Here is a 12,738-nt window from a genome sequence, read left to right on the forward strand (position 1 = left end):
AAATAAGATTAATTCTTTCATTTTCAGTTTCTGGAAGGGATCGGTTAATGATGGTTCTGTGTATTTATATACGTGCCATAAAAAGGAGTTCAATTAACTGCCGTGCCCAAAATGTGCTGTTGACTTGCACTTTCCCTGCCAGAAAACGCTGCAAAAACACTTTTCCATCGATCACGTGCGCGGTGGGGATGCATGGGTGAGGGGGGGCTGCTCGGCACCGGGGCAGCCTCTCCAGGTGGGACCACCTCCCACCAGGTCAGAGCCTTGGTCTTTGGGTGGGCTTCGCTAGTAGCGCCCCGGCACATCGGGGCTGTTTTGGTTTGTGTCCAAACTTTCCAGGACCGCACCGGTCCATCGGCCACAGAGCAGGTTCCCAGGCACTGGTGGGGCCGTGCGGGGCTGCAGACCCGGGGACAGGGCACCCGCTCCCCCGCAGCCTGCGCCAGGGGTGCCCACCCTGCTCCCCTCAGCAGGGACAGGGTGCCATGGGCGCTCGCAGCCACGCTTGGCGTGCAAAGCCCATGTCTTAAAATTAATCAAATACTAATTTACTGTCGATGACAGAGCAGAGGGGCTGGGGTGTGGCTGGGCTGAGCTGTGGGGCTGCCGTCCGCGGTGGGGTCCCTCCCGGTTCGGGGGTCCCCTTGGCAGCTGCGTGGTGGGAGGGTGTCAGGGGGCCTTCGGGGTGGCATCAAGGGCTGTGTTGGGGCAGTGTTGGGTGTCAGAAGGGTGGCATCGGGGCAGTATTGGGGTGGCACCGGGCAGCATCAGGATGGCATTGGGGTGGCACTGGGATGACGTTGGGATAGTATCAAGATGGCATTGGGGTGGCATTGGGGTGGCATCAGGGGAGCAATGGGGCAGCAGTGGGGTGGCATCTTCATGGCCACGATGCCGCCCTCCCCGTGTGCCTCCCACCCGTCGCCGTTTGCTTTTGCCGTGCCGGTGGACGCGGTGGCACAGTGCACGGCGGCGCGCAGCGCTAATACCTCGTGGAGGAGACAAATGGGAAGTGACACGTGTGTGTGTAGACGGGTATTTGTGGTGACGCTTCGACTGCAGATAATAAAGTGCTCGCCCTGAGGTGATCCAATTCAGCAGCCGCCTCGGCAGAGCCGCGCGCCGTCGAGGGGGAGAAAAAAGGCCCGTCTGAAATGACATGTCAGCCTAAAAAGGGAACGTGTTAACGGATGAATATCTGGGGACGGCGAAGCCCAGCGCTTCCCTTTGTGCTTTGTCATGAATTTTGTTGTCTTTGCAGATTACGGCTCCTGCGTGGCTGCTGCACAGGGTTTGCCACCTACGTTTATTCAGATGGATTTCTCCCGCTATTATTTCTGTAGTTGGTTTTAATTTAAGCCTCCGAAGCCAGGGCGCATTTGTCTTGGCTCCTCACACCAAGGATGCTCTGCTGGAGGATGCTTTTGTCCTGGCTCCATGCCGGGGGCCGGGGCGTGGGGAGGTCCTACAACGGGGGGTCCTGCAAGTGGGGACGCAGCATTTTTGGGGGCAGCCACGGTGCTGCCGAGGGAGCCGGTCATGGGGGGCTGCTGTCCCTGACGGGGCTGTGCTCACAGGGGGCTGGGGACCGTGCCGGTGCACGGGCCCCCCGCTGCATCCGCCGCAGCGCTGTGGCCTCTGCACCACCCATCCTGGGGACACTGTCACCATAGAAACCACCGCACTTCACAGGGTGGGAAAGCTGGTGCAATGTGACAGCAGCCCAACCTGCCTGGCGCAGAGCAAGTCGCGGGGGGGAGGGGGGGGGCAGCACCGGCGGCCCCCTCTGCCCAGCTGCACCCCGAAAACAGCTCGGGGCACACGTGGGATCTGCACCGGCTCCCGCGGCCACTCTCCCTGGGGCTGGGGGCTGCACACCCCCATGCCCGCCTGCGGGTCACCTGGGGTCTGGGCAGGGCAGCAATCCCAACACCACCACCCCCCCCTCCCAGCTCTGCCTGGGACCCCCCTGAGATTTGCCCTGCTCTTGGCAGGGGGTCGCCGGCTCCAGCATCCCGCTCCCTGGCCCCGGCTGCGCCACGCAGGCAGGCTCTGCCCTCCGGCCCCGCGGGGCGGGCAGTGGGGTCGTGCCAGGAGCTGCTGCCTGCAGGGCGGGGGCAGCCAGTTCCTGCCCAGGCAGCTTTGCTACCTGGGGCTCAGTCCCAAAATTCAAGTACTTTATTATTTTTGTTAAATGCACCAGGTTTTGTTTGTTTTCTTCCAAGTGTTTTCCAAATATTGAGGTTTCTTCCAAGTGTTTTGCAAATATTTAGGGTTTAGCTCTTCCAAAATCTGCTCCCAGTGTTGCAGGCAGAGAAAAGCGGATTTTTGACGCTTTTTGAAGCTTCGAAGACATTGGGATCTCCCTGCTGCGAGGGGAACAGGGGGCCTGGTCCCAAAGCCAGGGGACAAGCTGCCTGCTCTTGCAAAGTTTAATTCATTTGGAGGCTGCAGTACTATTATTTTTTAATAAGAGCCATCAGCACGCCGGTCACTGAGCGGCTGCTCAGGTCCCCAGCATCTCCTCCTGCCTCCGCCCGGCGCTCTCAGCATCGCTCCCCTTCCCACCCCTTCCTGCCCCTGTGCAAATTAAAAATCCTGCCTAATTGCTGCCCTTTTGCTCCGCCGGCTCGGGGAGGCAGAGCAGAAGCGAAACACCAGCTCAGTGCTGGAAACACCAACACTTCCCTGTAACAGGGGCAGGGCAGGATGGGGAGGGAGGGCGAGGACCGGGAGGGAGGACGAGGTCTGGCAGGATGTTCGGGGCAAGGCAAGGCGACCCCCGGGAAATGCCCCTTCTCGGGGTGAATATGGTGGATGGAACCACAACGGGGCATCCCGTTGCGGTTCAGGGCAGAAAACCACGGATGAGCCCTCAGGCATTCCTCCTGAATGGCTGCCCGAGCGGTGGGCATGGCACCAGCCGCTGCAACCTGCCGAGCATCCCTGGCAAACCCGCCTGGGCACGCCTGAGCCCATCTGTGGTGCCGAGCCACGACCCTGCCCAGCCGCAGGACACTGCTGTGGGGACAGACCTGCCCAGAGCGGGAGAAGGGCTGCCAGCCGAGCGCCTGGCACGCCGCGGCACAGGGAGGAGGAGCTGGCGTCGGCTCGTGCCGGCAGCGGAAAGCAGCCTGCCGCTCCAAAGGTCCGGGCACGGACAGGCTGGATCCCCAGTGCCAGGCTGGTCCCACTGCGTGGCTCTCGCCATCTCGCCCTCCATGGGATGGGGTTACCCCTGAGAGAAGGGGGTCCTATTGCCAGTTGCCATCTGTGGTGGAGCAGCCGGGACGTGCCCACGGTTTGCCCGGGGCTGTGCCGTGGCAGGAGGAGCGCGGCAGCCCCGGCGGCTGGGGCAGCCCCGGCAGCGGCTCTGTTCCCGTCTGAAAAAGGGGTGAAAAGTGTTTTCCTTTGGGGGCACAGGGAAGCACGGCCCGAGGGAGGCACCAGGTGCTTCAGCCACGGCTTCACCTTCGACAGAGTTATAAAGATTTACTGCCGAGATTACTTCTTTCATTTGTTGCAAAATATTTTAGTGCTTTCAATGTGTAAAAATAAGGTTTGTCCCATCTTATCTCACAGAGGAGCGAAGGAATGGAGGAGAGGGAGGGAGCTCATCTTGCCTGTCTGTGGCAGGCAGTGCATGTCTTTCGTGCTGGCTGTTAACCAGTTAGGTGCCACGTGCTGCTGCCGCATCCTCAGATCAGCTTGTCCCCACTGAGTCCTCGCTCAGGGCTGCGGTGCTGCCAGCGCTGATCCCCAGGACGTATTCCCCTGTGCACCCCGACGTCCCGCTCACCGTTCCCTTCCAGAGCGGGGCAACTGCCTGGGGAGCGCAGCGCCTCCTGCAGCATCATGGCCTGAAAATTAAAGCCATAAATTGCTGGTGCGTGAGCTCGCCCTCCTCCAGAGAAGAGGGGGCTCAGCCAGGGATGCTGCTGCCAGCAGCAGGCCAGAGGACACCCAGGGCAGCTGGGCTGCGGGAGCAGCACGGAACATGCTTCCTGGTACCGAGCATCCTTCCCAGTGCTGAGCATCCTTCCTGGTACCGAATATCCTTCCTGGTCATGAACATCCTTCCTGGTACCAAGCATCCTTGCCAGTGTCGAGCGTCCTTCCCATTATCAAGCATTCTTCCTGATGATGAGCATCCTTCCCAGTGCTGAGCATCCTTCCTGGTGCTGAGCATCTTTCTTGGTGCCATTTTGATCTCACAACTGCTTTAACTGAGCAGACACTGATTGCCAGAGCCCCGATGCTGCCGCTCCCGTGCTGTCACCGAGCTCCTCGGGTGCCGAATTGTTTGCCTGACTGACAGCTGAGCAGCCCAGACAGGTCTATTATTTCTATGGGGCCCGGGCCCCGCGGGCCTGCAATTTAGGTCTGCGCTATTAACTCTGCCTTGTTCTACACTTTGTAACTGCTTTAGTGCCTTTAAAAGTGTACAGTTAAAATCAGGGTTAATTAGGGGGCCGGCAGCTGGGCTTTGCCGGCGCCCATTGTGTCCCGGTGGAGCTGGGGCCGGGGGTAATTGGGGACTGCTGTGGGTTTGTGCCGGCTGACTCCTGTGCGGCACAAGCCCTGGATCGTCGCCTTCCGGTTAGCCTTGGTCTCTCCTGCCGTAAGGATGGCTTTGGTTAGCTTCCCTCCCCTCCTTTCTCCCCATCTTTCCTTCTTCCCCGGCCCTTGCGGACTGGCTGCAGCCGGGCACAGGGCGGGGGACCCCGGGGATGCCGGGAATGCCGGGGATGCTGCAGATGCGGGGGATGCTGGGGATGCAGGGAATGCTGGGGATGCAGGGAATGCTGGGGATGCAGAGGATGCAGGAGATGCCAGGGATGCAGAGGATGCGGGGGATCCCCATCCCTGTCGGACATTTTGCACAGACCTGGCTGCTCCGGGCACGGCGGGGCTGGAGCTCCCCGACCCATAAACCGAGATTTATTCCGGATCACGGCACCGGTGGGGTCTGGGATTTACATCTGTGTCTCAAACTGGGTTTGGTGGCCAATTTGCTAAAGTAAAAAGTTGTTTAGCTGGAGGCATAATCTTATGAGCCTGTGCTGCCATTATAATGGCTTCTCATTTCTGCCTGGCTTTCCAATAATGCTTTGAGCAGAAGCTCGGAGTAATATAAAAAGCCATCGGATTATTACTGCGGGCGATGCATTTTCCATTTACAGTAATAAAATACTGAAGAAACAAAACAATTTAAAATTCCAATAAAATTCAAAACAAATCTTTGGCTGCTGAGCAGATTCAATTATTTAGCTGTTATTGAGTGCAGGCTGGAAAAATAGAGCAGGTCAGGGAGGGAGGGGGAGCCTGAAGCTGGGGGTGTGCCGGCCGCATCCCGTGGGAACGCCAGCAAGGGTGGGAGCCGGCAAAACATCTTCTGGGAGAAGTGCCTGTTGATGGGTGCCTGTCCCCGGGCCGGTGCGCTGTCAGTGGCTGGATTTGGTTTAGGGGTGGCGAGGGCCGGGGCTGCTCGTGGTGGCGAGCCCGGCTGAGCCTGCCCGTGTGTCGGCAGCTGGCGGAGGTAAACCGCGCCGGACGGGGGGGTCCGTGGCACATCTCACCCAGCCCGGCGTGACGGCTCTGATGATGGTTCAAGTTTAAGAGGAGGGGGCAAAGCCGGTGGCAAGCTGCTGGTGTCAGGGCTGCCTGTGCCTGACGGGTGACGGCGGTGGTTCGGAGAGTTTGCATCTCACAGTAATTACAGCCCGTTAGAAAGCAGTAATTACTGCGGAGAGGGGGAGCGGCGGAGCCGCGCAGCCGCCAGCGCGCCGGGAGCCGCCGGGAAATCGGTCGCTCTGTAATTTTCCCGGCGGGGGTTCAGTGCGTCACCCTGACATGTGACAACACACCAAATTGGTGGCTTGTCATATCCAACCCAGCTGGTGCGAAGAGGTGACAAAGGTGGCTCCTGGTCCCCCCGGCCAGCTCACGGTCGGCCACGGCGCTCCCGGGGCACACGCCGGCTCCGGGGCTCGCAGGTGGGATGCCCGCAGCCAAGCTCAGCTCAGCCGGGCAGGCAGCTCTGCCCGTCCCGCAGCAGCAGGCAGCTCCGGGGGGGCTGCACGAGGCCGTCCCAAAAGCATCACCCGCAGCCCTGGTGCTCAGGGACGGGGTTTTGGTGACTCGTGCCGGGGAGCCGCAGTGCCCGTGGGCGATGCCGCCTCCCTCCCTCCAGCAATGGCCCTTTTTTTTTTTTTTTTTTTTGCTTGGAAAGGAGCATTTCCGTGGAATGGGCTCATTAGGGATTCTGCAAGTGTCACCAGCTAATTAATGTCATGTTAATTGAGTATTCAAGATGCTGCCACCTCCAAGGACAGCGGTGCCGGCATGAAGGGGAATGCAGATGTGCGTTGCTCGCAGTGCCGGCGGGCCGCGGTGCCAGGCAGTGTGCCGTGCCGTGCCGCTAGGCAAGTGGGGTCCCACTCTTAGCCCCCTGCGCCCGCTGCCTTGCGGGGTGCCCGTGCCCAGCGGTGCCCAGCGTGCATGCTCGTGTGCGCCCGTGCAGCTCACTGGCTGCTCTGCAGGTGCCATCCAGGCTCGGGAGCTTTACGGAGGTTGAACGGTCGATGCCCGGGACGTGCCCGGTGGGGCTCGCGGTGCAGCCCAGGATGCCGCGCACCTGCACGTGTCCCCCCGTAGGGACCTGCTGACGCCATGCCTCCTATCTCCCAGCAGCTACATTAAATCCTACTCAAAGGCCCTGGTTTTAATTGGCTTAATATACTCGTTAATAACAATGTCTATTTAAGACACCTGTAAAAAGCCCATAACATTAGCTTAATGGGAGGAATGGCTGGTGAACGCTCTGTCGTTCTGCCTGTTAAATTACTGCTGCACCGCTCTGATGGAGAGGACAGAGAGCGGCAACAGCTTCGCTGCTGCGTCTCCCCAAACATCACGCTGCTGCCCGGGGGGTGACGTGGAGTCCTGCAGCTGCCAGTGCCCCAACCTCCCCCTGAATCCTGGTTTTAACGCCGTGCCTGGTTCCTCCAGGCACACCTGCGCGTGCAGGCAGCTGCGGGCACTGTGCCGGAGCAGGACTGAGACAGGCATTGCAGACCAATTCAATGACTTCGTTAGGTGTGCTGATGGCACCCGATGGTGCAGCTCTTCTGCAGAGACATTGCCGCCCAGCACACGGAGGCATCGGGAATCGCTGGTCCCTGTGGCATTTGGAGCAAAGCGCTCCCCAGCGTCCCCGCAGGGAAGCTGGGTGCCTGCAGTCCCCTTCCCCCGGGTACCATGGGGCTGCGCTGCCTGGGAGCCTCTAAAATTGCCTGGCAGCAGGGGAAGGATCCCTGGGAGGGCTGGGGCTCCTTGGCCAGGGGTTCCAGCCCCAACCCCCCCCCCCCCCCCCCGATTTGACCATCTCTCCCTTGCAAAACCTGGATCCTGGCAGGCGCCGGGTCCAGCATCCCCCAGGTGCTGGGGGTTTTGGGACCAGCTCGGGAGCAAACGTTGTCCCCCGTACGCCGGCGTGTGTGTGCATGCGCCTGTGTGTGTGTGGAGATTTTAAACACCTAATTTATTCCATCTATTAGATAGATTTTGTAGATTTAATCATTTTCACAGTTGGTGGCTCATTGGATACTCAAGATAAACTCCAAATGAAAGTATAATGGGTACGACAAATGAGTTTTCACACCAGAATGGCAGAAACTTGCTCGGGAAAGAGTTTGAAAGGAACAAAAATATATACATATACAATTTTTTTTTCTGCAGTGGCTTTTGCTGACTCCAGTAGGTTACCACAGTTAATTTCACCAGTTTTGTTCATCTGTAAAATTGCATAAAAGTGACATTTTTGTGCTCATTATAGGAACTGCTGATTTATGGCTGGTAAATGCAATGCTTTTCCATTTTTGGTGAGGTTCTCGTAGCAGCGCAAAGCACCCATGAAATTGCTTGTATAATGTAGTTTAAATCCAATCTCAGAGAAAGATTCCCCCGTTGGGTAAAGTGACATTTCCATTCTCCACACCAAGTTTATTTTAGGCCACTTAGAAGTGACTCCGTCAGCGGGAGGGGGCAGGTTGGTGTCCTGACCTGGTTTCTGCCGGGAGTGGGTAGGAGCCGGGACGGGGGTGATGGGTGTCGGGGCACCGGGTCCCCCTCCTCCCAGCAGAGCCAGATTCACCCTACGCTTTGCTCCTGCAGGTGAGACGGCGGCACCCATGCATTCCCCGCGCTACCCCAGCCCCGCCGAGCTGGATGCCTACGCACAGAAGGTGGCCAACAGCCCGCTGACCATCAAGATCTTCCCCACCAACATCAGGGTCCCCCAGCACAAGCACCTTAACCGGACGGTCAATGGCTACGACACCACGGGGCAGCGCTACAGCCCCTACCCCCTGCATGCCGGCGGCTACCAGGGTCTCCTGGCCATCGTCAAAGCCTCCGGCAAAAGCGTGGTGAAGAACTCGGAGGGGAAGCGGACTAAGCTCTCGCCTGCCCAGGTCGGCGTCGCTCCCTACCCCGCGTCAAGCACTTTAGCTCAAGGTCCCTCCTGCGTCGGGCAGCTGAGCTACCATGGCAGCCAGAAGCAGCTGGAGGGTCCCGTGCCCCCCAACGTGACGGTGGCGGCCTCCGTGCTGCCACTGGCGGGCAGGAGCCTGGCCCTGCCGCCATCCAACCTGCCCTCCATCCAGAGCATCATCTACCAGATCAATCAGCAGTGCCAGGCGCAGGGCGCCCAGCCGGGCTGCCCGGCCGTCGTGGCTGCCAACCCCAGCCCGGCCAAGCACGGCGCCTTCCCCGGCGCCTCTACGTACGCCGGCGCCGTCCTGCCGGAGTGCCGCAAGGGCGCCGATCTGGCGCTGGGCTCCAACCCGGCCACGGCCCTGGGACCCAAGGCCGGCGTCTACCCCGAGGGCATGGACTACCTGGTCTGGCAGCAGAAGCAGCAACAGCAGCACCTGCGAATGTACAGCGGGGGCAGCAGCGGCGGGGGGGCCCTCAGCAAGTCCCCCGAGACGTGTGCAGGCGCCTCGCGCCCCTACGCCCTGGGCGGCGCAGCCGAGAAGGTGAGCTCGTCCCCCTTGAACTGCATGCATGGCAACTTCTCGGTGGGGCAGTACTTCGCCCCGCCCTGGAACAGCATCTTGGTGACCCCCAACAGCGACTGTTACAACCCACCGGAGCTGGGGGCCGGGCCCCGTGAGCTGGGGGTGCCCCCGGCTGAGGGGCTGCCCAGCAAGACGCTCTGCAATACCTCCATCCTCAGCAGCAGCCTCCAGTCCCTGGAGTATCTCATCAACGACATCCACCCGCCCTGCATCAAGGAGCAGATGCTGGGCAAGGGCTACGAGACCGTGTCTGTGCCAAGGCTCTTGGACCACCAGCACGCCCACATCCGCCTGCCCGTCTACAGATAAGGAACCGATGCTGCTTTTCCCAAACCCAGGGCGAGGACTTTGGCACGAGCCGTGCTCCCCTCCGGCACCGCGCGGGTACCGGACCGTGGCAGCGAGGGCGGGGGGATGGGGAGGGGGACACGGGGTCGGCTGCCAAAAGGGCTCCCGGGACAGTGGCATTTCACCGGGGTCCCCAGACTGGATAACACCCGCAACCCGCTGGAAGCCGAGGACGAAGGACCGCTTGTCTATATAGCTCAGAAATCATTTTATCTCCACGAATGTGAACAGGGAATCGCTACGAGTTGCTGCTATCCAGGGAGAGGAGGCTCCGCTCCGCACACCTGCGGGCGCCCGGCCAGATCCGTGCGGGGCAGAGCCCCGTGCTGCGGCCGGCTGGGAGGCTCACCGGCAGCCAGTGCCAGCCCGGCAGCCGGACGGCGCGGCGGCCACAGGGAGCTCGCGCCTGACCTGTAGCTGAAGTCCGTAACTTGCACTGCTTTGATTAAAGCTAATAATTGGGGACAGTCTGGAGGCTATTTAAGAAAAACACTTGAAAACTTGAACAGATTTTTTTTTTTTTTTTTTTTTTTAGTTGACTAGGCTGTACATCTACGTGTTGGCTGCTACAGTCTCCTCCCACCCCTCTTCCTCCTCCTCCTCCTCCTCCTCTCACCCAGCCCCGCGTTGACCACCGGCTCCTGTTCCCACTTAACCGGGAGGTTTGGTGCCCCCGCATTGGGCACCCAGCGGGACCCCCCCAGCCCCTCTCCTGCCCTGCGGCACCCCCGGGAACCTGCCCGGGTCTCACATTTCCAGGCTGGTTTTTTTCCCCCCCTTACTGTCAGTTCTACCTTGGTTCTGGGTCAGAGGCGACCACGGTACCGGGGGCGCTCACATACCTCCTTTTCTCTTTTTGTTTTTTTTTAAAAAAACCAGTTCCAAAATGCTCATTATGGTCCGTTATTCACTATGTGTAATTATGTGTTTAATAGATTTATTCATTTAAAAAAGGCTCCGCACCACAAAATACAAAGTGTTTTGATGTTTAAAGGAAAAAAAAGAAAAATACCCTGATGAAACCCAAGGTGATTGTGCTCGGAAAAGAGGTACTGTATCCCTGAAAGGCCTGTTCAAGCACTAAGTGCATTTACAAATCTCTGAGAATGTTTTTTTTTATACTAAAATTGACCATTATATTCTACTGTGAGAAGTGCTGGCTGCACTATATTGTTTTAAAAATGAGAGAAAACAAATGAAAAAAAAAAAAAAAAACCAACACGAAACCCGCAAGCCGTGTGTCCGGATGGTGTTTTTCCCAAAGTAAAACCAGGATATCGCTGGACGTGTGCTCTGGAGTCTCTTTGCTTTGCTGTGGCCTCCCCTGGGCCCCCCCAGAGCCGGGACCCCCCCGGCCACCCGCTCCTCGCCTTCCTCCCGCAGATTTTTAGGGCATGGAGGAGGACCTATAAATAACCTGCTAACGATGCTGAGCCATTAATCCGACCCTGGCGCCAGCCTCCGCCTCGCACCCAAAGGGTGGCCAGGCGAGGCGGGCGCACGTGGGCCAAATCCTCAGAGATTAGGGCTGCGGCCCCACGTGCACCCATGGGATGCTCGCCCCTCGCAGTCCCAAGGGCCAGGTGATGGGCACCAGGGGTCAGGTACCCCATCTCAGGACCCACAGCCACCGCTGGTGCAGCGGTGGCATCTCCCCTGCCATCCACCATCTGCAGCAAGTTGTTTGCCACCGAGTTCTCCCCCCCCCGGCAGCAGGGTTCCCACTGCTGGGGCAGAGCGGGGGCTCTCCGGCAGCCCCGCTCCAGCTGGGGGGCTGCGCTCCCCTAACCCAGACCGACCAACCCCCTGCTCTGCCCCGGCGACAGCTTCCCAGCCCGAACAATGAGCCAGTTGCATTAGGATAATAGTATTAAATCCCAAATAGCTCTGGGCAGAGGGCGCGTCTCCCCGGCCCCCGCATCCCGTGGCGGTGACATATGGCGTGCCGTTATCCTGGCCGGGGAGGGGGCTGAGGGTGGCGGGGACTCGGCTGCCCGCTCGCACCCCCGCCCATGGCTGCCTGCGACCCCGACATGGCTGCGAGGGCACGTGTTGCTTTATTTTCCACTTACCCACCTGCAGAATTTGGATCATTTTTAAACCAGTTGCTGCCCACACTTGCCCATGGCCATCGCTGGCTGCGCGACCGGTCCCGGCGGAAACCCACGGCAGGGTTGCAGGTGTAGTGCTGCCCACTCCTGCCTGTGGCCGGGTGTCGGGCAGCGTGGAGCACCCGCGACCCGCGCCGGAGCCACCAGCCTGAGCTGTGCACTGGGGGACACCCAAAACACAGCACGGCCGTGGATGTGGGGAGGCAGAGGGCTGGTTTCCCAGGGGCAAAGCTTTATTGTTCTTATTTTTTGCCCTTGTGCTGCTCCCCCCTAGCCCTAGGGGGACAGGGATGGGGACAGGGATGGGGACAGGGACACAGCCGTGCAGCCACATGCCCAGAGCCGCCCCGTGGCCACGGCTGTAGCCGGGGAGCGCGGCTCCGTTTGTCTTGTTTGCTCTCTTGCCATAACCGCGGCACGCGTGGTTCGGCCGATATTTATGGCATGCCGGGAGGGGACCGCTCCGTCACCGGCAGCGAGCGGCGTGACAGCCGATCCAGGGAACAAAGAGAAATTGGGACAAAAGGAAATTTTCACAGAGGTTAATGTTACTGGGGGAGGGGTGTGTGTGCCATTGCCTGCCTGCGTGTTAAAATTAGACTAGCCAGAGGAAAATATTTGCTTAGATCTTTGTCATTAAAAAGATGCCGCATCAAAAGAAATGTGAGGCTGAAGCACAGCGGTGCTGGTGGGTCCCTCTGTGCTGGGCATGGGGTGGCGGTGCTGGCTGCAGCCCCTCCCTGTGGCTCCCCTCATGCATTGGGGGCTACCAAAGGGGGGGGCCCTACCGAGGCCAGGGCTGCGCAGTGCAAAGCGCCTCGCCAGGGGCTTTGGGGGCCCCAAGAGAAACTTTGCTCCACTACCGGTTCCCCTCCAAGGGGGGGGATTCATTAGCACTGCTTCCCACATCACCATAAATCAGGGCGAGCGGCTGGAGCGACGGCGCGATCCATCTTGCAGGTCTCAAAGTCATTACATTTCATTAGGAGGTGCGCAGGGTTTTTATTATTTAGCAGGTTAATTCTCCCCTCAGATAGCTCCCTCTTGGAGGAGGATTTCACTGTGCATGGGAAGACTTCAAACAGGTAATGCAAAAGAAATGGGTCCCTCCTTGGTGGGCGCCTGCCTCCATCCAGGACTGCCGCAGCGCCGCTCCAGTGGGTGCAGGTGAGTCCGTGGGGACCCGAAGCACGCGC

General features: G+C 59.6%; 1 protein-coding gene across 2 annotated transcripts in view; it reads left to right on the forward strand.

The window, feature by feature from the left end:
- Positions 1 to 9,482, forward strand: part of FAM222A (family with sequence similarity 222 member A) — a 30,648-nt gene extending 21,166 nt beyond the window's left edge. For both annotated transcript variants that reach the window (XM_076353092.1, XM_076353093.1), the window contains exon 3: positions 8,176 to 9,482. In XM_076353092.1, coding sequence (XP_076209207.1) covers positions 8,176 to 9,392 — 1,217 coding nt within the window. In that variant the 3' untranslated portion in view covers positions 9,393 to 9,482. The remainder of the gene's footprint in view (positions 1 to 8,175) is intronic.
- Positions 9,483 to 12,738: the final 3,256 nt, after the last annotated feature.

This window comes from Aptenodytes patagonicus, chromosome 15, assembly GCF_965638725.1.
Source record: "Aptenodytes patagonicus chromosome 15, bAptPat1.pri.cur, whole genome shotgun sequence".
NCBI lineage: Eukaryota > Metazoa > Chordata > Aves > Sphenisciformes > Spheniscidae > Aptenodytes > Aptenodytes patagonicus.